The 26,859-nt window shown below is 51.9% G+C and overlaps 12 protein-coding genes across 12 annotated transcripts; 6 read left to right on the top strand and 6 right to left on the bottom strand.

Annotated features, from left to right (window-relative positions):
- Nucleotides 1–317: 317 nt before the first annotated feature.
- On the bottom strand, nt 318–1,837 carry ASPVEDRAFT_42646 (uncharacterized protein). Its single transcript, XM_040812630.1, has 5 exons — nt 1,588–1,837; nt 1,521–1,540; nt 1,439–1,475; nt 842–1,382; nt 318–762 (listed from the first exon to the last, which is right to left on the bottom strand). The coding sequence occupies exons 1-5, from the start codon at nt 1,727–1,729 to the stop codon at nt 420–422; spliced, it is 1,083 nt and encodes a 360-aa protein (XP_040668897.1). The 5' UTR covers nt 1,730–1,837; the 3' UTR covers nt 318–419.
- A 1,371-nt stretch (nt 1,838–3,208) lies between these two features.
- Nucleotides 3,209–3,388, top strand: ASPVEDRAFT_42648 (uncharacterized protein). The gene has a single exon (XM_040812631.1). It carries the CDS (start codon nt 3,214–3,216, stop codon nt 3,370–3,372), a length of 159 nt encoding a protein of 52 aa, XP_040668898.1. The 5' UTR covers nt 3,209–3,213; the 3' UTR covers nt 3,373–3,388.
- A 1,358-nt stretch (nt 3,389–4,746) lies between these two features.
- Nucleotides 4,747–6,072, top strand: ASPVEDRAFT_84591 (alkene reductase; the record flags this gene model as incomplete). Its single annotated transcript, XM_040817568.1, has 3 exons — nt 4,747–4,989; nt 5,035–5,670; nt 5,716–6,072. The coding sequence occupies 3 exons, from the start codon at nt 4,747–4,749 to the stop codon at nt 6,070–6,072; spliced, it is 1,236 nt and encodes a 411-aa protein (XP_040668899.1).
- Nucleotides 6,073–6,280: 208 nt separating this feature from the next.
- On the top strand, nt 6,281–8,588 carry ASPVEDRAFT_194556 (Zn(II)2Cys6 transcription factor). Its single transcript, XM_040809162.1, has 7 exons — nt 6,281–6,353; nt 6,398–6,421; nt 6,467–6,606; nt 6,654–7,036; nt 7,081–7,376; nt 7,420–7,854; nt 7,903–8,588. The coding sequence occupies exons 1-7, from the start codon at nt 6,324–6,326 to the stop codon at nt 8,533–8,535; spliced, it is 1,941 nt and encodes a 646-aa protein (XP_040668900.1). The 5' UTR covers nt 6,281–6,323; the 3' UTR covers nt 8,536–8,588.
- erg4A (c-24(28) sterol reductase) lies at nt 8,320–10,327 on the bottom strand. Its single transcript, XM_040808694.1, has 5 exons — nt 10,299–10,327; nt 9,430–10,254; nt 9,018–9,370; nt 8,710–8,927; nt 8,320–8,654 (listed from the first exon to the last, which is right to left on the bottom strand). The coding sequence occupies exons 1-5, from the start codon at nt 10,319–10,321 to the stop codon at nt 8,643–8,645; spliced, it is 1,431 nt and encodes a 476-aa protein (XP_040668901.1). The 5' UTR covers nt 10,322–10,327; the 3' UTR covers nt 8,320–8,642.
- A 514-nt stretch (nt 10,328–10,841) lies between these two features.
- Nucleotides 10,842–11,628, bottom strand: ASPVEDRAFT_42653 (ankyrin repeat domain-containing protein). Its single transcript, XM_040812632.1, has 3 exons — nt 11,550–11,628; nt 11,440–11,479; nt 10,842–11,385 (listed from the first exon to the last, which is right to left on the bottom strand). Exon 3 carries the CDS (start codon nt 11,363–11,365, stop codon nt 10,919–10,921), a length of 447 nt encoding a protein of 148 aa, XP_040668902.1. The 5' UTR covers nt 11,366–11,385; nt 11,440–11,479; nt 11,550–11,628; the 3' UTR covers nt 10,842–10,918.
- A 203-nt stretch (nt 11,629–11,831) lies between these two features.
- ASPVEDRAFT_715344 (uncharacterized protein) lies at nt 11,832–12,549 on the bottom strand. The gene has a single exon (XM_040816125.1). It carries the CDS (start codon nt 12,439–12,441, stop codon nt 11,962–11,964), a length of 480 nt encoding a protein of 159 aa, XP_040668903.1. The 5' UTR covers nt 12,442–12,549; the 3' UTR covers nt 11,832–11,961.
- Nucleotides 12,550–13,572: 1,023 nt separating this feature from the next.
- Nucleotides 13,573–14,887, top strand: ASPVEDRAFT_134244 (uncharacterized protein; the record flags this gene model as incomplete). The annotated part of the gene is made up of 2 exons (XM_040807108.1): nt 13,573–13,851; nt 13,922–14,887. The coding sequence occupies 2 exons, from the start codon at nt 13,573–13,575 to the stop codon at nt 14,885–14,887; spliced, it is 1,245 nt and encodes a 414-aa protein (XP_040668904.1).
- A 175-nt stretch (nt 14,888–15,062) lies between these two features.
- ASPVEDRAFT_889697 (uncharacterized protein) lies at nt 15,063–16,683 on the bottom strand (the record flags this gene model as incomplete). The annotated part of the gene is made up of 3 exons (XM_040818467.1): nt 15,063–15,830; nt 15,882–16,022; nt 16,069–16,683. 3 exons carry the CDS (start codon nt 16,681–16,683, stop codon nt 15,069–15,071), a joined length of 1,518 nt encoding a protein of 505 aa, XP_040668905.1. The 3' UTR covers nt 15,063–15,068.
- Nucleotides 16,684–21,367: 4,684 nt separating this feature from the next.
- ASPVEDRAFT_134218 (uncharacterized protein) lies at nt 21,368–21,661 on the top strand (the record flags this gene model as incomplete). The annotated part of the gene is made up of 1 exon (XM_040807104.1): nt 21,368–21,661. The coding sequence occupies one exon, from the start codon at nt 21,368–21,370 to the stop codon at nt 21,659–21,661; it is 294 nt and encodes a 97-aa protein (XP_040668906.1).
- A 2,082-nt stretch (nt 21,662–23,743) lies between these two features.
- ASPVEDRAFT_42658 (DASH complex subunit DAD1) lies at nt 23,744–24,533 on the top strand. Its single transcript, XM_040812633.1, has 4 exons — nt 23,744–23,869; nt 23,932–24,030; nt 24,089–24,151; nt 24,240–24,533. Exons 2-4 carry the CDS (start codon nt 23,938–23,940, stop codon nt 24,393–24,395), a joined length of 312 nt encoding a protein of 103 aa, XP_040668907.1. The 5' UTR covers nt 23,744–23,869; nt 23,932–23,937; the 3' UTR covers nt 24,396–24,533.
- Nucleotides 24,534–24,673: 140 nt separating this feature from the next.
- ASPVEDRAFT_715463 (Rho4-like protein) lies at nt 24,674–26,249 on the bottom strand. The gene is made up of 3 exons (XM_040816126.1): nt 25,798–26,249; nt 25,548–25,751; nt 24,674–25,500 (listed from the first exon to the last, which is right to left on the bottom strand). Exons 1-3 carry the CDS (start codon nt 26,083–26,085, stop codon nt 25,135–25,137), a joined length of 858 nt encoding a protein of 285 aa, XP_040668908.1. The 5' UTR covers nt 26,086–26,249; the 3' UTR covers nt 24,674–25,134.
- Nucleotides 26,250–26,859: the final 610 nt, after the last annotated feature.

The raw sequence follows: 26,859 nt of genomic DNA on the forward strand, positions 1-26,859 counted from the left end.
TAATCAAGTCACTGTTCCCACGTTATGTCAGTACGCCTGAATCAACGGCCACTAGTCTCTGTGGTGGCCTGACTGACTCGCGCGCGGCACAAGAACGGCAGACAAGCCCGGCGCTATATCCGGCTCGTATTCCTTGTCTCTAGACTAGCCGGGGGGCCTGACCGGGGTATCGAATCCGTTTATTAAGCAGGTTAATATATTTCTCCAATAGTCCGGTTTCGAAAGGCGGTTTCTCGTAAGGATTTAGCCACCCACATACCATATATGTGGTCCCCACCCGATCCTGGCAGTCTAGAAGTACCCTGCATAGTCCAGACCAGAAGTCGACAGAAGTCTATTACTCGATTTGTACATGGCTGACATAGAAAGTACATTGTCATTGTATGTATTCCATCACCCCTGCCCTTCTTCTCCACAGTTCAATACCGCCGCCCATCCCCCTCCACAACCTCATACGTCTGCTGCACATCCACAGTCTTGTGAATCCCCCCATGTGCCAGCTCCGTCTGGCTCCGATCCACCGCACCCGCATACGAAATCAAATGGCTCTCGTCCGAGTTCACCTCGTGGGGCTCCGGCTCGCGCCGCGACAGGTTCATGGATACTCCAGCTTTGCTTCCCTTGACGCGGCTGAGAGGTACAGATGCGCTCTGGTTCTCGTAGTAGCCGTTGGACTTGTAGCTGTGGTTGCGCACTTTGCTGATCACGATGTTGAGAGAGGGGAGGCAGGCGCAGATCAAGCCCATGCCACCTTCGGCGTTTCTATAAACATCATAGCTTGTTAGTTCACTCCCCCCCGTAGATCAATCAATCAGTCAGTGTGTGGATAGACTAGACGTACCCTGAGAGAATAATGCAGACAAAAACAATCGTCATATCCGGGGAACTGCCATCCCGCAAGACAAGGACCAGTCTATAAATACTAAATGCCGTAGCCAGGCCTCCGGCCGAGAGCATGCCAACAACGCGCAGCTTCTTATTCCTCGACATTTGCAGCGACCACGTCAGCGGCAGCGGCAGGGTCAGGATCAGTATATCAGAGACCATGCTGATGACCGAGTCGGCGATGAGCGCGGCGCGCTGGTCAAGGCAGTTTGCATTGGGGTCGAGGGTCCAGTATCCCGGGACGGGATCGCACATGCGGATTTTAACAATCTCGGCGATGGTGTAGTAGATAGTGATGGCGGCGAGGAAGCCGTAGATGAAGTAGATGCGCCGCTTGTAGGGGGCGAAGATGCGGATGAGGATTGAGAGGAGGGCGATTTTGACGAGCAGGGCCATCGGGCAGTAGAGGACTGTGGCGATGTAGCAGAACTTGCGGAAGTGGACTTGGTCTTCGTCTGAGACGTCCCAGTAGTGGTAGCCTCCGCCGTAGTTACCGACTGGTGATGTTAGTTGCTGTTTTGATAGTAGGATGGTAGGAGAGGGCTGTACTCACCGACAATGGCAATGCCGCAGTATCCCATGAAGAGCAGCTGTGACGGTTAGCTTGGTTCGGATATAGTGTTCAATGTACTTGCCCATGCGAACAAGCAGGTCCCTATACAGTTAGCATTATCACCGAATAGATAAATCAAGAAAACATACAGTCCTCGGCCCGAGCCCATTGTCTATACCAGGCACGGATGCCAAAGCGCAGGAATATAAAGACAGAAACAATGGGAATGCAGAGACATTGCGTGACAAGGTTGACAGTATTCAGCACATCAGTTCGTTCATTCGTCGACATGATGCGGACTCAATCCAGCATTATGGTGACTCCGTCAGAATCTATCTCAGTGTAAGGAGCGACGAGGGGAGGATTAAAGAGTGGAGGCCCATGTCCTCTGGAAAACTCGGCTGGTTCACAAGTAATAAAGGGTACCCGAGCCAGATCTGCGCTATGCATTATGAATAACAACGGCTCCATAATCTCTTAGTCCGTGAATATTGGGATTGTCTCCGGGGTTGGCAAGGACGGGAACTGTGCAGGGGGTCGGACTCCCCATCCAGGTTCTTCCACCGTGACAGGCGGCGTACCAAATTTCGAGAACTGATGATCGGCCGTCAGAGGATGAAACTGGACTCTCACTGCCTCTCACTGGCCGGCGGTTGCTCGCCATCTCTCCCAGATCCACCAGGCTGGCACAGTCGAGAACGAGCCCTCTATCCTCGAACGGAAAAAAAGACGACACTGCGACGCCATCGGCAAATAGAGTTTTGCGTGACAAAGGCAATTCCATTCTTCAGGGAGATCCACAAAGAACCAGGATGTCATTATGTCAGGGGCGCTGGATGACAGCTCTATCAGTTTGGCGCCGAGACTCCAATTCCCAGCAGCCCGGTCACCTCCGGCCAACGCACCCCTTGAGGCAAAACTCCGTTCATTCGGACCAGGATCGTAAGTCGTAATCGCGCTGGCCAGTGCGCCTACGATGCGGCGAATGACGCGAGCGAGCGATCGCCGCAGACTCACCAGAGAATCACGGACAAGATGTGTGTCTTTCCTTAACGGCCGCAGTGGAGACGACGACCCATGCCGGACGCCTCGTCGGCATCCGTGGCGAAACAGGTTCCAGAACCCCGAAAAAGACTTTCGACGGCGTGGAGATGGCGTCTGCCGGCCTGCAACCGGTGGGTCGTCTCTCCAAGCGAGGCGTCGGAAGGGAAGATTGCAAATTACTGTGCTCCATACTCGTCGCAGTAACCACGGATGAGGCCGCACTAAGAATAGGATGGAAAATAATTCCACTGCCATTGCATATCATTCTCGCTCTCTATGATAAATACACTCTCTCTTCCCATGATAATCCCAGAGTAGTTGATCTCCACTAGCAAACGAAATCTCTTCACGTCAACGTCCTGCTTCATTAGCTGAGTGGGTCAGCAAGTTACCTCGAAGCGACCTTCAAAGCACATACAGTATCCACTCGGCCATTAAGGGGCGCCAGATGCACTATTAGGCAATCGGGTTACATGGCTATGGCATCTGATTATCTCGCTGCTCAAGTGGATCCGCATCGGGTCGCTCTGACAGATCAATCGACGTGGCATGGACGTTCCCCCGTCCCAGCAATGCCAAACTGGCGTCTGCGTTAAATTCGGCGGTGGGATATGCAGTAACGGAATGCAGCAGTAGGCAGAGGCTGCAGAGCACGGCGATGGTCGATTTCAAGCGGGGCATTGATAGAGCACTCATGGCGGCGATCTCCTGTGAACGGACTATTATGATTTATGATCGTCCTGGCGGTAATTGACGGCATCTTTATATCGTTTCCCGTCGGGACCTTCCGCCGCACACTGTCTACGGCGTCTACGGCCTTCGTGTTCAGCCCTCGTATACAAGGCAGCTGCCAGTGTCATCTGCCATATGCTGCTCATGCGTGCAGGTAATACGAAGCTCGGCGTCAGTACTCCTCGTAGACCAGAACAGTCACTGTCAGCCTGCGATATCGAACAACCAGGGGCGAAATCATGTGCCAATACGGATACCTTGGAATGCTCAACAATAGGGGTCAATGGTTGCTTTTTCTGTGCACCCACATTAGCAAGTGAAGCTGCTAGTCTTGTTTCCCGGGGACCCGCAGTTTTTGCATAATTAGAGTCTTTCGATCTAGAGGGGCGAAAGACAAGCGTCGGAGTGTACACGTCTCATGCGGCCTATTGGGCTAATCTGGGATTCGGGTTGATGCACGATGCGAACCACGACAGGGTCATTGTGGGCTATAGGAAAGCCAAAACAGGTTTGAACGGCCATCAGATGGCGTCAAGCCCCTTTTACCGTTCAGATAGATGCTGCGATGGCTTTCTAGCTGCGTCGTGCCGGTCGAAAGCTGTCGCGACACTTCTAACATCTCAATTGAGTATAGCAGTTTGGGACAATAGACGGTTTCGCATCTTGATAAAATTGATGACTGGTTAAAATCCAGTATCAAAGCCACACCCAGAGAATATGCAGTTGAAGCTACGGGTGGCTGACGATCCTTGCATGATCATCGAGAGGTTAATTGGTGCAGGACAACCACATCTTGTTTGTTCGCAGCCTTGCTAAGCTTCTGATGTATCATATTGTTTCAGAATCCAGTTCTCGTTCGGAAACACTGTTCCAACTGAGATCAGGACCTAATAAATACGTACTGATGAGGCTCTGGCGACGACTTTGTGTATACTGGATCTGCGACGGTCAACTGCGACCAAGTAACATTCCACGCAATATAATTGAATGGAATCACCTTGTGTGTGTAATTTGCAATTCAGGGTATTACCGTGTTGCAACGGCCGTCCAGGATTATTTGAGTTTTTACCAGGGAATCCTCATTCTTCTTCAGATTGCAGGGGTCGGCGATCAGCAGTCGCAGATATTAGGGCTTCAGGCCCCCGGTAAACAACAGGACACCTGCATTGACCTCTTATCGCCTTCACATGTTGCATGCCAGTCAGAACACACGAATCAGCCAAAGCCCAGAGCTCGCCAGAATCCGAGACACGGCCGGTCGCTAAGACGATCCGCTGGCACCTAACGGGCGCTAGAATCCACCGCACTCTCGTCGGCGTCTTCTCACTGGGTCCCAAGTGGCTGTCAAGACCCAGCCTGGCTTATCCCACCCGTTTGAGAATGAGCCAGAGACTGCGCCGCCTGGTCGAAGAGGGGAAACGGAGGTCATCCTGGATCAGGAGAAGCTGCCGCCGCACAAATAGAGAATGGGACGACGGATTCCCCCATACTGGGCCTCGGTACCAAATTCTCCCTCTTCCAGCTCCTTCAACATGGCGCATCAGGACTCGAAGCTCTTCCAGCCTCTGGCTATTGCCAATGGCAAAATCACACTTAAGCACCGGGTCATCCATGCCCCAATGACCCGCAATCGCGGTGTGCCTGAAAGCCCCGTCAGCACCCCCGACAAGCCCAACCGCGTCTGGTATCCCGGCGACCTGATTGTCGACTACTACAGCCAGCGGGCTACCGATGGGGGACTGATCATCTCAGAGGGCATTCCCCCGTCGCTGGAGGTACGTTCTGTCGCCGGTGCTTCGCGACTCTGCTGACAGTTCCAGAGCAATGGAATGCCCGGTGTCCCCGGCCTCTTCAACGCCCAGCAAACCGCCGGCTGGAAACGAGTCGTCGACGCCGTCCACAGCAAGGGAGGCTACATCTACGCCCAGCTCTGGCACGCAGGCCGTGCCACCATCCCCCAGATGAGCGGCTCGCCCGCTGTATCCGCCTCTGCTACCGTCTGGGACTCCCCGACTGAATGCTACTCGCACCCTCCCGTCGGCGCATCCGAGCAAGTCCCTTACTCTGCGCATCCCCCTATCGAGCTCACGGTCGAGCACATCAAGCGAACAATCGAAGACTACTGCCAGGCGGCCAAGGCAGCCCTGGAAGCCGGGTTCGACGGGATCGAACTGCACGGCGGAAACGGATATCTCCCAGAGCAGTTCCTCAGCTCGAACATCAACAAGCGGACGGACGAGTACGGCGGCTCGCCTGAGAAACGGTGCCGCTTCGTCCTCGAGCTCATGGACGAGCTGGCCAAGACAGTCGGCGAAGAGAACCTAGCCATCCGCCTCTCGCCGTTCGGCCTCTTCAACCAGGCCCGCAGTGAGCAGCGTCTTGAAACCTGGTCGCACCTCTCCAAGGAGCTCAAGCGCACGCACCCGAATCTCTCCTACGTGAGCTTTATCGAGCCGGTATGTCTGTCCCTCTCCATTCCAAACCTAAACTAACAACACCAGCGCTACGAGCAAATCTTCAGCTACGAAGAGAAGGACACCTTCCTCAGCAGCTGGGGCCTCACAAACGTCGACCTGAGCAGCTTCCGCGAGATCTTCGGGTCCACGCCCTTCTTCTCCGGCGGCGGCTGGAACCAGGACAACTCATGGGGCGTTCTCGAGTCCGGCCAGTACGACGCATTGCTGTACGGTCGGTACTACACCAGCAACCCGGACCTGGTCGAGCGCCTGAGAGCCGATATCCCGTTTGCACCGTACGAGCGCAGCCGCTTCTACGGGCCCTTCGAGGATAACAAGATCTGCTACGTGGATTATCCTCCTGCGACGGGGCACACCAGTATTAACATTGCGGTGGAGTAGATTATATCTTTTGGACGATAGAGTACTTTATAGCCTATATCCCACTATCCAACACTTTAGCGACTGCTGCTGTATATAACTCGCGTAGATATCATCGTATGGCATAAATGGTATAAAGATATGTGCATGCTGATTCAGCAATCCTAACTGCACAAATTGCTGGGCGTTTTCATCAATTCTCTCCGTCAACCATCCTCAACCAGATCAATTCTTAATCAATTCTTAATAACGGGAGGGCTTCATCGGCAAACATGTCCCGGAGCTCATTCCGCGTGCGAGCAGTATGTTTTCTGTATCTGTCGACTTTCCAAACTGACCATTGCAGTGCGACAATTGCCGACTCCGAAAGGTACCGCACAACACCGAAATTGGGGGACAGGACTAACGACCTCAGATCAAATGCGACAAGTCGGTTCCATGTTCTAGTTGTAATGTGTTAGGAATTACATGTAGCGCTGGGGGTTCGACGCCTTCTGCTACTGCCACTGCAACTGCCACTCCCACTAGAGCGCCACGGGTCCAGAATGACGAGTAGTGAGTGCCATGCAGCCGACTTGATTCCCTTTCTTAACTTTAGGCAGCGAGCAAAGGTTCCAGACTATCCAGGAACAACTCAATTCCATCCAGCAGACGCTGCAGCAGATCTCAAGGGGGTCTCCGGCTGCAACTCCCCCGGCGCTGGCGGTATCCAGCCCAGCTCCAGCACGACAGACAGTGCCTCCGTTTGAAGGGCAGTCTTCGTTTCACCATGAGACCCTCGTCGCTCGAGACGCCGCACTGTCAGCTGTCGTTGCAGCTCGCGGCGGAGAGTTGAACGACCAGGTCTCTTCTGCGCTGTCGTCGCTGAAGGATAGTCTCGACACGCATGCGCCTGGTCCAGCACAGGGATCATCCGAGACATCGCGCACCCGAGAGCCATTGCTCCCAGTAGATCTTGTTGTTGCGGTGGTGAAGAAGGTCAAGGGTAAGTGTACAGTTCGTGTTTGGAACTCGGCTGACACCCCCCAGCACAACCCCCGTTTTTCCTGGTCAGTCAATCGTGGAAAGACACCCGGCAGCTTGAGTCGCTGTGCCAGTCGATTTATTTTCCAATTGAGCCGGTTCCGTCGGGATCGACGACGCTGCTACATGGTTTGCTGTACTTTGTTATCCGGGATTACATCCACGAGGGAGATCCTGACCTCGCGCGGTACGATCTCGGCTCTAGCAAATCTTTCTGTGAGAGAAGCTTTTCAGCTGGTCTGGATAGTCCGCAGATGCTAGCAGATCCATCGCTGGAGAAAGTGCAAGCACTATTAATCGGGGTATGTCTCCTACTACTTATCGAGATCTGTTTAACAAGTCCAGATCATCAAAGCACAAGAAGAATTCGACATCCAGCGCTGCTGGACGTACCTTTCGATCGCATTCAATATGTGCCAGACCATGGGCATGCATCGAAATGCAACATCTCTATCCGATCCCCTCCCCCTGGCTGAGACTAAACGCCACGCATTCTGGTCGCTATACACCATCGACAAAAACGTATCGTTGAACATCGGCGTCACCTCGCATTTCCAAGACCACGATATCGACGCCAACCTGTATACCCCGTCGGCCGATCACCGGCAACACTCCTGGGACCTCATCAACCTCATCACCGTTGAATTCGCCGCTATTCAAGGCAAAGTCTACGACCAGCTCTACTCCATATCCGCAACCAGAGCAAGCGAGGAGGAGAAATTAAGCAGGATCCACGCACTCTCCGTGGACCTCATGGCCGTACGGAACAAATTACTCCAAGTATTACCTTCCCAGCCCATCTATCCAGGCCTAAACTAATGGCAGTAGATCGACGTCAGCAAAGGCCTCTACGCAGACTCCCTCCACGGCATGACCGCCTGCGCCGACTTCATCGCCTACTCCGTGTTAACGGTCATATACCGCGCGCAAACCCGCGCCGCAGACGCAATGGCCGTCTCATCGGAATGCTACGAAGCCGCGTCTATGGCCCTACACAGCCACCTCAAATGCATAACCTACTTCCGCGACCGCAAAGCGCACAAACAAGCCGAATATGTGAACTCGATTCTATTATACCCCTCCTTCACCCCTTTTATCATCGTCTTCACCCACGCAATCACAACAACCAACACCGCAGACCTCCACCTGCTCCAGGAAACCGTCAAATCGCTCGAGTTGATAAAGGGTGTATCCCGCGGCTCGTTGCATCTACACGCCATCTGCGCCTCCTTTGCCAAAGCCGCCCAGGTCCTTGTTGATTCCCGACAGACGCTCACGGGGCTGGCGCAGCACCAGGACGGGAGCCTCGTTATGCCTGCTGGAACGGGGGCGGGGGATATCGCGCTGCCGGATGTGATATGGCCAGACGATTCGTTTGATCAGGTTGATATCTCAATGTTTCTGAATGATTTTATTGGGACGGGGAGGTCGGCTGTGGAGATTTTGAGGGGGCTGAATTGATCACATATCAGCTATCAAATAACGTATAATACAATTGAATCAAATATTGAATCAAATATATCCATCCATCTAGTCTATCCTCCAATTATTCCCTCTCCATAATCACCTCAAATAACATACTACAGTCATTAGCCTCACTCAACCCTTCAGTTCAGGCAATAAAAGGAAACTCACCGGAATAAACAACCACGGCACCCTCTTCTCATACTCCTTCCAGGCATCCCCATATCTCTGCCGACAGCGCGCAATATCCCTGGCCGCACGGTGCACAATCATAACAAAGAAGAATACCGAGTAGAACCACGGGAACGGCGAGTCAAAGCCCGTGATCAGTCCCCAGCTCATCGCGAAGAACAAATCGCATGTATAGTGTATTTTGCGGGCGATGCCGTCTACACCATCCAAGTTAGTGAATTACATTGCACTCTTCATCATATCAAATAGATGGCTAGAGAAAGGAGGGAAGGGGAAAGGAAACATACACCACCCATCACAAAGAATCAACGCCCCAGCATCTTCACCCTGCGTAACCCTAATCGTGCGAGGATTCTTAACAGACCGCCACGGCAGCTGCGGGAACGAGGCACGGTCGACCTTCGCGCCGCGCTCCTCAGCCCGGAATATGCTTTTCTGGCTGTTGCAGGTGTCCCAAATCCAGTAGAAGAAGATGTATGCCGCCGCCCAGGGGAGGAGGATTGCCGGGTGCTTGTTACTCCAGAAGTAGGTTGAGGGGTCGCGGTAGGCGAGGTAGAGAGTGCAGTGGCAGTAGGACATGGGCACGCCGGCGAGGTTCCAGAATATAAGCATGAAGCCCCATTTTTCGTAGTACATGTCCCTATACACCCCAAATACATTAGCTACTAGTTGCAGCACAGCAAGATATGGATAACATACCAAGTGGGAATAATCAAGTCCTCGCCCTTCGCACAGGCATTCGTATACAAGAAGTGCGCCATGAGGAGGAAACACACCTCGCCCGAGACGAAGCCCAGTTCCTCGAACTGCTTGAGCGCCGTCGCGAGCGTCAAGAGGAACAATATAAACCACGGGATCCGCACTTCAAAGAACATCTTCATATCGATCCACTTGAACAGACGCGGGTTGAGTTCCGCGCCCATGAAGAAGTCATAGATATGCGCGCCTGTCATGCGGTGCTGGGCGCCGCGGGCGAGTGCCGAGATGTAGGCTATTATGGAAACCATATACCCCGAGATGATGGCAACGGACATTATAGGGCCGAAGTCGGTTATGAGGGTTGTGAGGCGGAAGATTCCTGTGAAGTGGAGGGCCAGGGCGAGGGCGATGGTGGTGAACCAGCTCCAGACGGCAGAGCAGTAGTAGGGGAGCTGCGCGCCGTTTAAGTGGGGGAGGGGCTTTCCGACGCGGTAGACGCCTGGAAAGTAGAGGTATGCGAAGCCTTCGAAGGTGAGGAAGGACCAGTAGATGAGCCAGGCTTTCTTGGTAGGGAATGCGTGGGTGTAGACGAGGTCGACGAGGTGGGCGATGAATTCAGGGATCGGTTGGTTGGGTGCAGGCAGGGGGAGTTTGCCGTCATAGAAGGTGGCACCAATGTACATGTAGTACATTAGCAGGGGAAATCCGATCATAAGAGCTGATACCCCGAGAGAGCCGCCGAATTCGAAGTGCGGTTTCTCAACAGCGGTGGTTGTCGTTTCGGGCTGTTTGTGGCCATTGGGCCGCCGGTTTCTAAGATCGGGGCTTCTATTGTCAGTCTGGGCAGGAAACGAGGTAAAGGGGATTACCTGGTGCCTGAAGTTGAAGACATTTTGCGGGGGGCGTCACTTGTTCTGACTGGTAAAGCAGATGCAGCACGGAATCATTTATATGCTGCTCGCTGTATAGATGCGGTCTCCGTGCCCGCCGCGGAGTCCGCGGTCGGCTCGGAGGCCATGGCCGGCGCCCTCGCTTGCTGGCAATGCTACGCGTCTATAATCCGGAAATTGTAAGGGGTAAGGGGTATTTATCGTAATACATAGAGGACCATTACTATTAGAGAATATAATGGGGTGCTCAACTTGCAAACGACCCGGAGAAGACTTTTCGACCATACAATCAATAATTGCACGAACCGGTCACGGCATAATTAGCATCAAAGCATGAATTCGCCATTAGTCGGAGTCTTCGGTCCAAAAGTTGGGCTATAACAGTAGAAATCAGTTCCCAGAAATGCAGAGTGCAAAATACTGTGTTGATATGCCGCATCACCAAGCGTATATATATATCAACGTTCTATAATTTGCAACCCCCAGAACCAGGGAAATGCTATGAGCTGAAAAGTGAGTACGCAGTCAAGGGTTTATTTTCATATTTTTTTGTCTTTCTTATTATAAAGCCATATCAAACCTTCAGCCCCAGGTCAAGCCTATAACCAAGATCCCCAAGTATCATCAGCATCCCGCGGGCCTGGCCGCCACTCAGTCGCCCCCAAACTCTTCAGGACTTGCACAACATCCTCAAAGCCCTTATCTTTTGCCACGGCCAATGCAGTGCCGTATGTCCCATGTATGTCCACATCCGCTCCAGCCGCAATCAGCAATTCCACGATCTCGAGCTTCCCATAATGTGCGGCTCCTAGGAGTGCACTGCCATAGTATCCACCCTGTGTATTGATCCGAGCACCCCGATCCAGAAGCAATTGCACCAACTCAACGTTGTCACGGCAGGCAGCTGTCTGGAGCGGGGACATATACCACATATGATTTGTCGCGTTTGGGTTTGCGCCTTGGTTGAGCAAAGACTCGGCTGCTGGGAGGTCTTGCATCTCGATGGCCTCGCGTAAGCTTTTGTCTAGAATACTTTGCTGGCTCATTGTGGCTGTCTGGCGAAATGCTTTGATATATATTCTGAGTAAAGCAACCAAATCAGGAGGTATATATATCTTACCCAGTACTGGCGAAGTGTGCACAGGGGACCTGGATATGTACTGGACACGATGCGTAAGCTCAGACACCAGGACTGGGACAGAAACATATAGTTAATAGCTCAATACTCACTGGGATGCTATTCTATATGCTGTACGTGAGGTGCATTAAACCCTCAAGAGACGCTCCAGTATGTCCAGACCAGAACGCGGGGGTGAGCTTATATTACTTTCACTATCTCAAGCGGACGTAAGAAATCACTTGACAGTCGACTCTGCGACTATTGGCTGCAGTGCTGCAAGACAGCGCGGGGCTGTGTTGGGCAGCTATGTCAGGCTATTTTATATTGTTACATCTTACACTGAGGCCAAATCCAAAGGGAAGTATCTGTAGACTCCCTGCTAATATACAGGGAATAAATATATAGCCTTGTTGGACGTGGACGAGCATAGATATCGCTGAACAGGCGATTCGGCGGTATAGTGGAGACATGCCAGGAACATCTCCACCATAAGAATTTTACTTTGTATCCTCAGGAACAGGTCTACCACAAGCCCAGATAGCTCTGCTTGTTCTTTACTCTGGCCATCCTTTGAGTGGCAATTACGGGGCAGGGAGATTGGAGACACCATGGTGTTCGGCCAGGGCTATTTGCATGGCCTGTCATATTTGCCGAAAACCACACCACAACAATATAGCCACTACAATTATTACAAGCGACCACCGGCGCACAAATCTCCAAAATAAATTCATTGTTCATGTTCACATTCATATTCATATTCAGACTAGCGTGTTGTACTGACAGCGGGATCCTCCCGGCGGACCAGGATTGCGTGTCACTAACAAACGCCACCCGCAGCGCGTCATCGATTCGAACGAACCTATACAGCAAAGTAATCTTAGCCAGCAGTCCTAACAACAAGTGTTGCGACAGTAAGGAATGAGAAGCAAGCAGTTCAGAAACCCGTCTTGAAATATTGGCTCTGGGTATGTTTCTTCCACAATGAAGTTGCGGACCTATCATACAGCATCATATGCTTGTCATGCTGAAGCATGAGGGAAGAGGTTCATGGAGAGCAGGTGGTTCTTACCGATTAGCAGGCAGGATGTGAATATCCTGTAATATTAATCAGTTAGAGTCGTGTAAACCGCATCCTCGCATTTGATGATTGCAGTTGAGCTTGAAGGGATGAAGACGGTCGGAAGCTCGAGTCACGCTTTATAAACACGCCGGATGTGGGTCAACCAGGGCTGGCCCTATTTGCCCTGTTGGGGTTCTTAGTCAGGATGAAGTCATCGTGCTTGGGCCACCAGTTTGAGTTTTCATGAGCATAACAATTCATATAACAGTTCGTAATATGTATGCCAATAATGTCTCTGGCATCGAGGTACTCTCGAACAAGTGTACAAGAACCCTGACCAGCCAGTGCCCGTCCCACTACCTGCAATAGCCCAGTCCAAGCCACTTTGCGCTTAGCCTGCCAGAGTATCCAGCGTAACCAATGGAAGCGTGGCGGCTCTGACAGGGCTATGCTGGTCGATCGGTGACTTCAAAGAACATCAATCGTATTCGCGTTCTCCCTTCTAGGGCTTGTTCTATTCATACTGAAACTAGTCAAACTACCCTTGCGAGTTCCAACGCCGACAATGTTCTTAGGGCATGTAATCACGTCCATGTCCTCCCCCATTCCATTTTTAACAACCCATATATTCTACTTGTCAGACAGCGTACGTGATAATCCGATCTGAAAAGCCCGAGAAAGGATCGAGGAAGCCAAGAAGTACAGCCTCGGGCGACATCGGTAGCGGAAACCCTAGTGTCACTGCCATGCCTCCAAGTGCTCTCATTGATCCTGAACATGCAGTGTGGATAACATACTTGGGGCCAAATCTGCACCCCCCCGGTCCGCCAGACGAGTTTCCTAAAAGGGGAATTCCGGCGTCCAACCAATGGTGTATTCACGAACACTGTCACCCCGCGAGCTGCGGCGCTGTTAGGCGCCCAGTTCTTTGTACTAGTCCGGACCCTGGCCCGACGCCTGGGAGGATTTCTACCCTAGCAAGGGGAATAATTAGTTAGACGGGTTAGCAACGCCGTAAAAAGCCTCACTCTCCATGCTTCCTACACAAAATAAGCCCATTTCTATACATGGCCATGTATCCCATCGCATGGAAACTCCTCCTTAGTATTATCTTTGTCAGCTGTGCTGCCTGGTACGCCAAATCACACTTCTACCGTGATCCTGGCAGCGCCTTCTTTGATCCCGCACGGGCATACGAGCAGCAATACTCCCTGACCCGGAAGGCGGAAATACAGCAGTTCATTGAGTCTCAATCCTCGACAAACACACCAAACCAGGATGCAGAAAGCAAGGGCGCAGCCCTCTGCGTGGGTATTTCATCCGTAAAGAGGACGAAGGAGCAGTATCTGGAAGTACGACATGCCCTACTTTACCTATCAGCCCCTTTCCAGGTAATATCATACAAAGGTACTGACCATCCAGAAAACAATAGCAAGCCTCCTCACCGGCCTCACACCCCCAGAACGAGCCGACCTGCACCTCTCAACCCTAATCGCCGAACCAGACGCCACCACCCACCCAGCCTGGAACACACCTTGGCTGCACCAAGCCCTCGACGACCTCTACACCTACAACACAACCGCAAAACAAACCGCCCACCTGGCCACTCTCAAAGAATCAGGCCGCTACTCCGAAAAGGGCGTATTCGATTACACCCACGCCCTAGCCCGTTGCTACGATTCCGGGACACCCTACATCGGCATGTTCGAAGACGACATCCTCCTCGCAGACGGCTGGCTGGTCCGCACATTACAAGGCCTACAGGATATCGAGTCCAAAACAGCCGGGGATGTGAATAGCTGGCTGTACATGCGCCTGTTCAACCAAGAGCGCTCAACAGGGTGGGCGAGCCACCGGATTGGCGGGAATAACGAGTTCTGGATTATCCTGGGTATCGGAGTCGGTATTATATCTATTGCAGCGGTCGCAGGAGCATTAACCCGACTACAACAGCAACAGCAACAGCAACGACTTTCCCACCGGCGGCCGGGGCAGTGGCAGTGGCAGTGGTATCGTGCAAAGACATTACTGCCCGAAACCAGTACGCTATTCGTGCTCGTCTGTGTGCTCAACCCAGCCCTCGTGCTCCTATTCTTCCAATGCGGAAAGGCGTCCGTCCTCCCGCCGGCGCCGGGGGTGTTCGAGGAGTCGTTTGGGTGCTGTTCGCAGGCGATGGTGTTCCCGCGGGTGCAGGCGCCCTTGGTGATGGAGTATCTGCGAGAGAGGGGGCAGGGGCAGATTGATTTGATGCTGGATCGGTTGGCGGAGGAAACGGCGTTGGCGAGGTTTGCGCTTTATCCGGTGCTAGTGCAGCATATTGGTATGTTCTTCTCTTCTTTTCTCGCAGCTTATATGTTGGGTTTATATCTTATTTGGTTATTGATTTGACGGCTAATGGTGATATGCAGGTATTGACTCTGCGAGGAAGACGGAGAAGAATGAGGCGCAGGCGATTTGGAGCATGGCGTATGAAGATTTGAATCACGATGTGCTGGCACGGACGCATTCTCAGATGGTTGATGAGTACTACGGTCGTCATGGGATCAGTACTGGTTAATTCATTTTATATTCAGTCAAGTGTCGTTTCATAGTGTCTAAGAGGAGGCCAGTGTATATTCATAAAGTCCGGCGCGCCCTGGAACCCCGTATCTGTGATTTTACGAATAATCCCCTGGCACCAGGCATACTCCTTCTCGAATCCAGGATGCGCGTGGTAGAATTGATTCGCGAGCCACAGGCGCACGAACAAGACCTGGACACCAAAGGCGTTCATCCCTGGGCTGAAACAGTACTTGACGGACTGGCAGATCATTGCAGCAGAGGAACTCGCCAGATCGATGATATCCTTGTATGACCGCTTGAATAAGAATGCCGAGGGCTGTCCAGGAACCACGGGCTCGTCGAGAAGACAGCAGAGTCTCTCGATGGCCATATATATCAGAAGCTGCGTGGCCCAGTGCAGCGAATAGACTTGCGCGACCGGAAACGACTCGAAGCAAAAGGCATCGTCGAAGAAAAGATCCTCCGACTCGTCACTTTCGTGTTCTTCAAACTCGTCTGTATTCCATAGATCAGGAAAGTCCATACAGTAGCGCACTGCAGAGTATTGAATATTCAATTCACCCTCAACGCGGACACATTCTTGCAGGAGACGATGTCCTGCATGATGTTTGTCCCGGCGGCTATCCTCTTCCAAATGGCGAATCTCTTCCATTAGTGAGGTACAGCTGACCAGGAAATCGAGACCCTGGTCAAATAGAGTGCGCGTTTTCGGTCGCCAGCCAGGGTTGGGGACGTAGGCAGATTTCCGATGAACTACAGCCTCGGCAATCTAGCTTGTTAGCAACGTAATGGGTACTCCTCTCCACATTTTTCTACCTACAATTACCATCTGCATATGGCGATACAGTTCATCGTCGTCCAAGGCTGAGTCGGAGCCGTCACGGCCGTGTCGTAACAGCGCTCTACAACCTTGGACATGTGCACTCCAACCGCCCATACCGTGTTGTGAAGGTTGGACAACCTGCCTGGGTCAGTAAGATAATCAAATCAAGCCAGGTACAACTCACCTCGTATGTTTGCAAGGCAGCAGTCACGTAGAGCATATCTTGTGTCGTAGTAGAACGCTCTATGCACCCGCGAAGACATTGAACCGCTCTGGCATAGCTCTCAACACCTTCCCGGTAAAGCATCTTATCCTGCCTGGAGGACCCCACATAGACGGCGCATAGCGCTGTGATTGAATAGTCCAGCATCGGTGAATCACCCAACCTGCACGGGAGCGCGCCCGTAAAGTCTCCCCCGATTCTTTGGTGTGGATTCGAGACAGAAGGCAAGTAGGCGTCGAGGAAGACAGACACCAGCTGGCACCGAATGGCGGGAGTATGATCCATGCCCCGAGACAATAATTGCGAATCTGGCCTTTGTCCCGAAATGGAAATGTCCGAGCAAGGCCCGGAATCTTGAGCGCATACTATGGAGTCGGTGCGCTTTTTCTTCGTCTTCTGGCCAGCCTTGGGCTTTTTTGCCCGCGGGCGTGTGTTACGCGATTTGGGTTTCTCCTCTGTCTCTTGGGTACCGTCATCCAGGCGCTTTTGGCGCATGTACTCGTGCATCACATGGCGCTTGACTTGGGTAAGATTGCTTCGGCTATTATTCGAACTATCAATAAATTGCCACGGCATTGCTGACGGCGGTCTCGTTCTCGAACTCGTTTCTGTTTGATATGTCGTATTCCCAATCAATCCACGCGATTCGGCTATTGTCTCGAATTGTGGAGCCTGTGGACCGTGCCTAGGAGGTGGTGGAAGTTCTTAAGTTCTTAAGTTATACCTGGACGGCAGCCAGGGGAGGTTGAAGAAAGAGATTTGGCTGAATCGAAGTCAACCTTGAGCATCTCCACTGGAATCTGATGGGCTAACTCGGGCAAGTTTAGTTCCACAGCCAGGTAAGCCACTGCCTGGTGGCATCGCCGATACACAGCCGGGGAATGATCTTTGTGGGTCAAGATGGCCTCGAGAGACACCAGTTTCCTAAAACGGAAGGTCTTGGCTTTGATTGAGTCAAGTTGCATGCATTCTCGGCGGCGGAAACTCCTAATTCACCATTCCAAGGGCACACTCTGAAGGCTATCCCAGACAGCGTTGACGCCCTGGACAACCCTTATTGGTGGGTATGAAAGTCGAAAGGTCCGACATAACAGCAGATCGAACCATGAGGGGCTAACCAAGCGATTCTACACCCCAGACGATGAATATGAAGAGCAATCAGCGACCATAACTAAAGTCCTTCTACCGTGTGTTTTGGGCCCGCGGGCAGCGACATCGACTGCCTAAAAGGGGAACTGGCCTCTGGACACGCCCGACCCTGCACAGCCCCAGTGAGCTTAACCCCAAAAGCACCAGCGCTCATCTCTCTTCATTGGCCCCGAGAGCAAATATGGGGTTAATATCAGGCTTTATTGGTTAGTGAGCTTGCCCGGTATGCTCAGCCCCAGATATAAACCCCTGTAGCTCCATCTCAAAGGTTTCTCCCATAATTCTGGCCTTCTTGTCGCCAGAGATGTCGGGTCAAAGGCCGCGTCGGAAGTTCGTGTAACATGGCCCTATAGTTGAGACCGAAGCCAGAATGGTAATAGTTGCAAGGAATTTCAGGGTCCTTCTCCGAAATGTGACCCAGGCAAAGTCACTATGTAGTTTCCAGGCAAATAGAAGAAACGTCCATAGTAAAAGCGGTAGTAACGACAATGATGGATATGACGATGTCATGGATTATAGGCCATGTATCATCTCTGATCACACCGTTCTCTGTAGGAATATCGATAAGTTCCTTGATCTGTCAATATTCTGCGGTGTTGTATATACACAATGCGATATAGTACAAACAGAAACCACAGGGTTGGATCGTGTTCTGCTGAGATAGGGTGTCGTAGAATATCAGCAGTTTGTATAAGAACCCAAGCGCCACGAGACTAAAGAAAGCTGGAAACACTCGTGTGAAAGACACAGGAATAACCTCTGTATCAATTCAATGATATATGAAAGCAAAAATATCCCTTTGATACAGTCAGAGAACATTACCCTTGCATAAATGGGGCACTCACATTCGCAGGGTAATGATCGTATCCCCTTCCACGAGTGATACGAAATCCACCCAGGTCCACATCGAGTAGGGTCGGTAGAGCATCGTTCAACAATACACTGGAGTAGCCGACACCTGGAGAAACTGCCAAAACTCTGGAGTTGTTCCCGTCGTGGGGGTAGGCTTAGCTGAGATCAGAGCATACAGCTCCGCCCCGTCCCGTCCCGTCCAGCCCAGTCCAATCACTTCCTGATATGTCTGCAGCATCCCTGCAAGTCAAGCCAACGACGAGGCGGAGTTGATCACTGCCTCACGGAAGGTAGAAAGGTAGACACTGCTTGCCTGCATATTCTGGTCTCGCATCTGCCAAGCATGGCTGAGACTTCGGTCCTGACAGCCGAGCGACTCTCGAAATCCCGTGGTCATGTCTTGCGACAATGGCCCTCCGCGTGTGGGCAGCAGTGAATCCCAGTATCCCACTTGTTTACAGCTTTGGTCGTCATTCTTCGAGCGCCTGAGGTATGTTTCTTCCTATGATTTTCCCTGGATTCATCCTCACGAGTGTGGGATGAGGGAATGCAGGCCATGCGCTTTTGAATGGAATTTTCAAACAGTCATATGAATGTGAGATGTATTTCGTAGTAGACCTTATAAGTACCGGTAGCTGATCATGGAACCGAAAACAAGCTGGTTATACTGTGACAATAGCTGGCGTGAGAGCTTGCCGCGAAGCATTGACCGTGATTCTTCACTTTCAACCCCGCTGGCTCATTCTGGCTGCTTAGAGCATACCCTACATCCCAATTCCAGGCCTTTTCTCTTGCTTCGCGACAAAGTCAAGACGTCCCATCATGGTCGTTCGAGCACGCGATCTTGGCAGTTATGGGCGGTTTGGCGACTAAAACCACCTATACTGACGAATCTAAGTAACAAGGCACTCTCCGTCGCACCCTTCTGCCACAGGGGAGAGTTGTTAATCAATGTTCAGGAAATATCAGAACGGAGCAAAGCAGATGTGTTTGCTAAAGCCCGGTCGCTGGTCAATGACTCTGGTTTGCGCTCCAAGTATTAGGACAATTACGCCAGAGGCTACCAGTGACGCCACTGGAGACGCGCTGCAATTCATATAGGCTGCGCAATGATCATCTACGTGGTGTGGGTGCAAAAGCCATAAGACTTGTCATAGTGCATCATTGTCCGAGGGGGGAACATGGACTACATCGGCGCACTCTTCAATGGCCATGACATCAGTCGAAAGGTATTCCGTGACGAACTGCAGCAGTACGAAGAGGGCCGCATGGAATACTGGAAGCAGCGCATAACTGAGTCGTCTCGAGGAGCCTCCGATTTCAGACCACCCGATCGTGCAATTCTCAAATCTATACGCGAGCTCCTAGACGAATACTAAGAGCCTGTCAAATATACCATCCGACGAGAAAACCGGGGCCTTACATTCCATCGCAGCAGACACCGTCAAAGGCCTTCAACTCCTCGATAGCAAAGACTGTGACGACTTCCGACCAGTCTCACGAGAACCTGAACCTCCTCGGCCAGGGCATCCAGGACATAACTATACGACGAGTCTGCGGCGGACGGAACACAGACGTCGGACATGAACCAAGTGCCTCAAAATGTGCACGCACTCTTCAACGTTCTCTACGGCGGTTTCCACCTGCTGGCATGGTCCTCTTTCTTCACACCCACCGCAGAGCGCTAGCTCTGGCGGGGGTCAGTGCTGTATCTCGTCTCCGTCCCACTGTGGGGAGCGCTATGGATCCTATGGTGGAGGGCTGCACGGTCACGTCATAGGCGCTCGAACTAAACAGCAATGGAGACCTGAATATTGTTGCTGCACCGCTTTTCTTTGTCATTCTGGTGGTGTATACCCTAGCCAGGTGTTATTTTCTGATTGAGGCACTTATCAGCCTGAGGCTTTTGCCTGTGACAGCATTGGAGACGGTGAAGTGGGCCTTGTCTTTGCCTCCTGTTCGGTAATAATCAGAAATAAAATATCCATTAGCAATCAGGTTGGTTTATTGCCTACCCCTTCTTTGTCAAGGATACCGTTAGCAATAAAAGACCTTGCCGCAAGCAGCGTTGAATCGTAGACTGATGGCGGAGATAATGAGAGGTGCATAAGAGAAATGACTAGCGCAAAATGTGCATAACCACCTTAGTCATCCAGGCTGGATAAAAATAGCAAAGTGCGCGGTTCGCTACGGGCCAACGGTCGCGGGACCCTTGCGACAGGCTGCCACCCAGCTCAGTACCGAATTATTCATCGGTTCCAAATCTCTGAATCAACGAAAGAATGGATAGAAGTGGTAGTTATCATGGTTCGTAAGCCCTGGCCACTGGATCATCGGATGGTGTTACGCGTTGTTGGAGAAAGAGGCGAGTATGATGTTTGGGGGGCAGGATCACCGTATTCAGTGAGCCTATAGGGCTGTGAAGAGTCGATTATCTGAGAGAGTCTGTGTGGGCTGGCTTGGGTGAGCAACAAAGCGTGAGAGTAAGAATAGAAAGCGCATCCTGTCTTTCTCCTTGCGGCGTGGAGGGCGGGCAGGGAATATCGCTGGACGGCGAGCTCCAGGGTCTTGTCTGCAGTGCGCGATTGGAGGAACTGCAGCAGACGGTGTGCATTGATTTGCTTGTTATTGATTCCACTGATCTTCCAGCACTAACGCAGTGCTGGACAAGAGTCCCCTTTTGGGCGGTGGTTCCAGGGTGGGAAGAAGATGAACTCTGAGTGCGCCACCCTGCAGATGGCACACCTGATCCCATCTTGTGCCCCCGCATAGACCTCTGGGACAACTTTGCTCTCACTTCCAGAGGGTGAGGGTGGCGATGACGCTGCGGCATAACAGCGGTAATAAAGCCCAAGCCCCTTCCTCCTCGACCCCAGGACTGCAGACTGAACACAACATCGACCAAGCCATCAAGCGTCGCAAATTAGCTCTGTCCAATCCACCGTCCCCTGTCGGTCGACACCCGAACCCCAATCACCAATTCCAAACGAAGTGACTGGCGCTACTGCAGTCCAGCCCTTCATCGACCAATATATTTCCCTCTTTGTTTCCCCCAACTCCCTTCTCTCTTTGGCGCTCTCCTTTCCTGCAAGTATTAAATTGCTTTCCGGTCTCCGTCTCCGTCTTTATTTCTCTCTCCCTCGTTCTTTTCCGCCTCCAAGTCGCTTCAGCGTGTACACTATACAAGTCTCGTGACCCATTACCCGGCTGATGCCGCCGTCCACCACAACATCCACAACCATCACATAACACAAGAACAATGCGCGAGATGGCCTCAAAATTCATTGAAATTCTCGACGTCCACGATGCCACCCCTCGCATCTCTGACTCAGACGTGCGCCTCGAAGATGTCCTCGCCGACCACGAGGCCTTCGTCTCGCGGCCCGTCTCGTCGACCCTCGACTCCAACTCGTCCAAGGTCAGCCTCGACAGGGAACGCGTGGACCGTGCTTCAACATCCCCGTCCCCGTCCCCGACAAGTCCAACTTCGCCCTCGCAGCGGTGGAAGAGACTGAGCAATATCCTCACTGCTACGAAACGGCCGCCGGTTTGAGACTGTGCCCATTGAAAGAAAAGAAAAGAAAAGAAAAGACAAGACAAGAGCAACTACGGTTCGATCATCTGCTATCACCTTGCGCAACACTCGATACTCTTTGCTTCAGCCTGGCGCTGTTAGCTAGCTCACCCTATTTCCAACTGCGCTGCGCGACACCAGATAACGACGAATCACGATGAATGATTATGAAGACAGCTGGGAGGCTTGCTTACTTTGCGAGTCCTTACCTACCTACCACCACCTACCCCCCTACCATCCGAGCAGTTGACTTCTGCTCACCCTTCGCCCCGTGCAGGTCCCTTGATACCCCCGTCCACGTTGTATTACATAGATTGTGTGTCGCTGTTTTAGCTGTCCATGTTTTACTTATGGAGGGGTACCTGCCTATCTACCCAACCATCTGTGTACAGAAGCGTTGCGTGCATAGTTCGAATTACAATCCGTGTGAGAAACGAGGCCGAGAACGTCGCCGCCGCATTTATATTTGCGGTGAGATGAAATGAAACCACGCCTCGCTTGGCCGTGCCCACCCTATTCTTATCCTATACGTATCAAACATTCCAACGTAGAGTATACAGCGATACCTAGCTGTACGACGCGGCTACAGGCCCAGTGTAACGTTTCTAACATACGACACTGGAACGGAAAACTCATCTAGTCGCACAACACCGGCGCGGCGTGCAATCATCCCGACCCAGCGCATCGTATCGCATGCAGTCGCAGTCCCAGTCTGAACCTCGCAGTAAGTTGCGGCGGTCTCGCTTCGCTCGTCGAAGGAAGCGAAGGAACACAACCGAGGAAAGCACTCAACGTGATGCCGACAAACGAGCACGACACGGACAAACAAGAGCAAGCCAAGCAAGTCCTCCACCTCCTTTCTCGAGACCCAGCGAGTCCGAAGTCCGACGCGACGACTGGACAGGTGGTCGCTGGTCACCACGACGATAGACACCTGTTCGAGCCCAGCCTGTGGAGAAACTGGAGACGCTGGAGACCGTTACTGAAACCTTGAAAACTGGGAATCACGTTGGGAGCAGCTCCAGTGTTGCCTCGTGGATCGTGACTCGCGAATTGAGTATCGATACTCCGTCGTGTGTCGTCGGTCGTCGGATGTAAACCGCCAAAGTCAGAGATTTAGTGATCGGCAGGTCCCGCAGTGTTCTCCCCACAACCAATAATCCTCGGCAATCGGGTGTCCAAAGAAATCGAAAAGCCATGCATTCTGCCCACTCAGATGTCCCACAGGACCGCAAGACTTGGAATTCCCAAATGCCGCGTATGACTGTTCGTCGCTCTGCGTAGATCCTGCCCGATAGAGGTATGAAACAGAACGAGCAGGGGCGCAACGCGGAGAATTCGGCCTGAACCATGGTTATGCCGCCGCCACTGTCAGTAGTTTCGTCGCTTCGTCAATCATTTCAAGAGGAATAGACGGATTTTCGACCCGGGGATTGGGATACGCTCGGGAACTTGTTATCACATGCGCAATCGAGATCGCCCAGTAGACTCGTTTTAGCAGCTCGAGAGTTGAGGCCAGAGCGGTGGCCGCGTCGCCTTAGCCTTAGGGGAGGGGTCGTGCGAATTTTTCAAAGCTGCTGTCGAATTATGATTTGGGGATTCGTTTCCCCGCAGTCAGAGCTAAGGGAGTTTCCTTCGTCTGCAGAGTGCAGAGTGCACACTCAAGTCAAAGTGCAGACCTACCCTTCACTCGTGAACATGATTGCTCCAGCTATCTGGATCCTGAATCCTAAGGACTGACTTGCTGCCTTGTCTTGTCTTGCGGTCTCAGACGGTCGGGCCTCGATTAAGGTCTGCTCTTGATTCAGATGATCTGAGTCTGATTTGCTGTGGAGGCAAATTTACAAATGTGAGCTTGTGAACAATAGCACAGTCCAAGAATAGAAATCCCCATCTTCAAGTTCCATCCAAAAGGAAAGAATCCATGGTTCCAGCGTCCAGTAATTCCAGCGGCAACATACCAGGAGCCCGAGTGGAGGAAAGGAACAAGCAGGCGGTGAAGAACTGCTGAATTAATATAGACTAAACCCCTTTTGGTAGATTGCACCAGCCCCGCACCAGCCACAGGAAACATCCCACCGAGAACGCGTCAAGCTGTAGCAGAGGAACAGGGCATCCACTAGCGATACTCCGATTAGATCAGATCAGATCAGATCTTCAGATCAATATCGGTATCCTAAACACATAGTAAGCCTGGCCACGATAGTCTCACTCGCAATGATGGGTAAGCACTAACCCAAGCCCAACAGACCGAAATGTCCGTGTCAACACCAGGCCCAAAAACAAGATCCACCTCGCCGACGGTCTTTGAGCAGCAGCGCGAAGAACTCGTGCGCGAGATTGCCGTCGTTAGTTACCTGCCTATCTGGCTGCTTAATTACCTGTCCACTTATCTAACTAATACAGGGCATGGAACAAGTCCTCCAAAACATCAACCGGCTGAATCGGAATCTGGAGAGTGTTATCTCGGTATGTCCATCCATCAATCCCATATATCCAATCAAATCGAATCATATACATCATTACCGTGAGAAAGGGTACTTAGCTGACAAACCAGGTCGGCAACGAATTCGGCTCCGTCGAGGCGCTATGGTCGCAGTTCGAGAACTTCATGGGCCGGCCGCAGGAGGAGGTCGAGCAGGCTCACGGTAGTAGTGGTGGCAGTCGGCAGAAGGAGGAGCAGGACGAGGGAGAGACTGAAGTTCATCAATAATGACATTTTTACGTTGATACCTACAGGATGGCATGATATGAAATGAAACGATTTGTTTATTTACTTTGTTTCTTTACTGGAGTTCGATCCTGTACATACATAGAATTATTGCATCGAAGTCATATTGTTTCTATTGGCTACTCGTGCTGCACATGGTTGAATGGTTTCTTTCTTTCTTTTCTTTTTCTGTGCTAAGTACATACATAGTACTAGGTAGTAGCAGAAGTGTGAAGGCTTCCGCATGCGCCAAATAACACCTATCCCATGCATGCTAAGGAGTAGCCTTCAGACCGATATCATGGCAGACGTCGTAATAAACAGGTCGAGGAAAAACAAATCAAAATCATCGCCAAGGGGAACATCCAGGGGAAGAAAAGGAAGGACAGAATGAGAAGGGAAAACATGAATATTGTTGGACCGCTGTCAGTGTGCTTGGTCATCAAAGTATCGAAGCAAAAAGGAAACCAATGGATCAAAATGATCAAACAGCCGCCCTAGTCCAACAGGCCAGACAGACCCTGGCAACGTTGGGACGAATCATAGAAACATGGACAAGTATCGGGACCCGGTATAGCCAGCAAGCATACCTCTATCCAACATGCGCTAACAGAACAGGCGATCACAGTGCAAAGTGCATAACGCAAAGCACCCAGGCTTTGTATTCAGTAAAACATAATCAGAGCTGCATAAAGTGCAGCAAAGAGAAGAGGAGACAAGAAACAGGGCGAGTGGTTGTGTTTTACAGGATCTTGCAGCTGCGCTTCTTGATCTTCTTGCGGCCACCACCGCTACCACCGTTGTTGGACTTGCTAGGTTTCCCAGAAGACGATGGGACACGGGTGTCCCAGTTTTGCTCTTCGACGGACACTACAGTGTCCACCGCCAGCTGGAAGACTGAGTCCACGCCCCGCATCTCTTTGCTGCTGCACTCTACGTAAGATGCGTTCATCCTGCCAGCCACGGCTTGGCCTTGCTCCGGCGTGATGGGTGTCAGGCCTTGCGTTTTCAGAAGCTCAATACACGTTCTCTTGTTGCGTAAGTCGGATTTCAGCCCAACGAGGATGATCGGAGTCGTAGGACAGAAATGCAGAACCTCAGGATACCACTGTCATCGTCAGATCGTGCAGGGTGAAAAAGGGTTTGGTGACCTACCTTATCCATGACATTTTCAAGAGACGCGGGACAATCAATGGCAAAGCAAACAAACAAAAGATCGGTCTCGGGGTATGAAAGAGGGCGTAGTCTATCGTATTCCTCCTGGCCAGCAGTATCCCAGAGCGCCAACTCCACGGTCTTCCCCGAGCGTCGGTGGAGCGTTTGCGTGATATAGTTTTCAAATACCGTGGGGACGTATTTCTGAATTGTCAGCATCGTATATATAGCGCCAAAGAACCATACTCACCTCTGGAAAATAGCCTTGCGAGTAACTAATCAACAGACATGTTTTCCCGCATCCTCCATCCCCCACCACAACAAACTTCTTCGAGTAGGCCGGGGGTTGGGTAATATTCGTTGCTTCTGACACCCTCCCGCTAGACATGCTGTTATCTGTACTGACTGTGCCGTTGCTGACTCTAACACTCTGGCTGCGCATCCGGCTGTGTCTTGGGGCTGCCGAGGGCGGAGGAGTGACAAGGGAATGGCGGCGCGAAGGCGCATAATACTGGTCGTCGTACATCGGCCCAGACATGATGGGGGATTAATTCTAGAAAGTGCCAGTCGTCAAAGGGTCTCGTTTCAATATTCGGAGAACAGCACGATGGGAAGTATTGTCCGAGGCTCCACAGGGGGCACGTTTGCTGCAACTGGGTGAGTCTGCGACGATGATCGTATCGACAAGATGGGAGAGAGAACAGTTCTGAGATGGAAGTTGAAGAGTTGTAAAGGTGAGATTGTAAAGTTGACTCGAGTTCAAGACAAAGAAGCAAAGGGATAGACCAAGATGCTTTGGCCCGGCCTGGGTAATGGCGACGAGAGTGAGGCTGGTCCAACCCAGATGTTTACGGGCGGCGCGCTGCCATGGCAACCCGCGGCTCTCTCTGGCGTGACTTCAGCTCCCCGCTGTCACTGCGCCAGCTCTCGGCCAATTGTGCCGCGATTTGCACGAGCTATTGGCCTTGGTCGCCCTCTGGCCGCGTATTTTTAGCTTTTTGTGCCTTGGTTGGCTGTCGCTCTCGCCTTGAAACGCGTGTGGGATTCCTGGCCACCGATCTCGCCCGCCTCGAAGCGCCGTCCATGATCTCATGCGCCCACTCTGATCGGAGAATCAAGACTACGAGCGCCGTGCCTGGCTTGGTTCCGATGTGCTTGAGATCTACCAACCGGTTCGCAAGAGTTACCACAAGGGAGGGTCCAGGCACAGTGTCAAATCCCACCTCCCTTGTTAAGACGCAGGTGTTGCCAGGGACATTGATCCCTTACAGTAGCAAGTAAACGCCCGATTCGACATCGGCGAATACACCTT

Source organism: Aspergillus versicolor (assembly GCF_001890125.1).
Source record: "Aspergillus versicolor CBS 583.65 unplaced genomic scaffold ASPVEscaffold_6, whole genome shotgun sequence".
NCBI classification, from domain to species: domain Eukaryota; kingdom Fungi; phylum Ascomycota; class Eurotiomycetes; order Eurotiales; family Aspergillaceae; genus Aspergillus; species Aspergillus versicolor.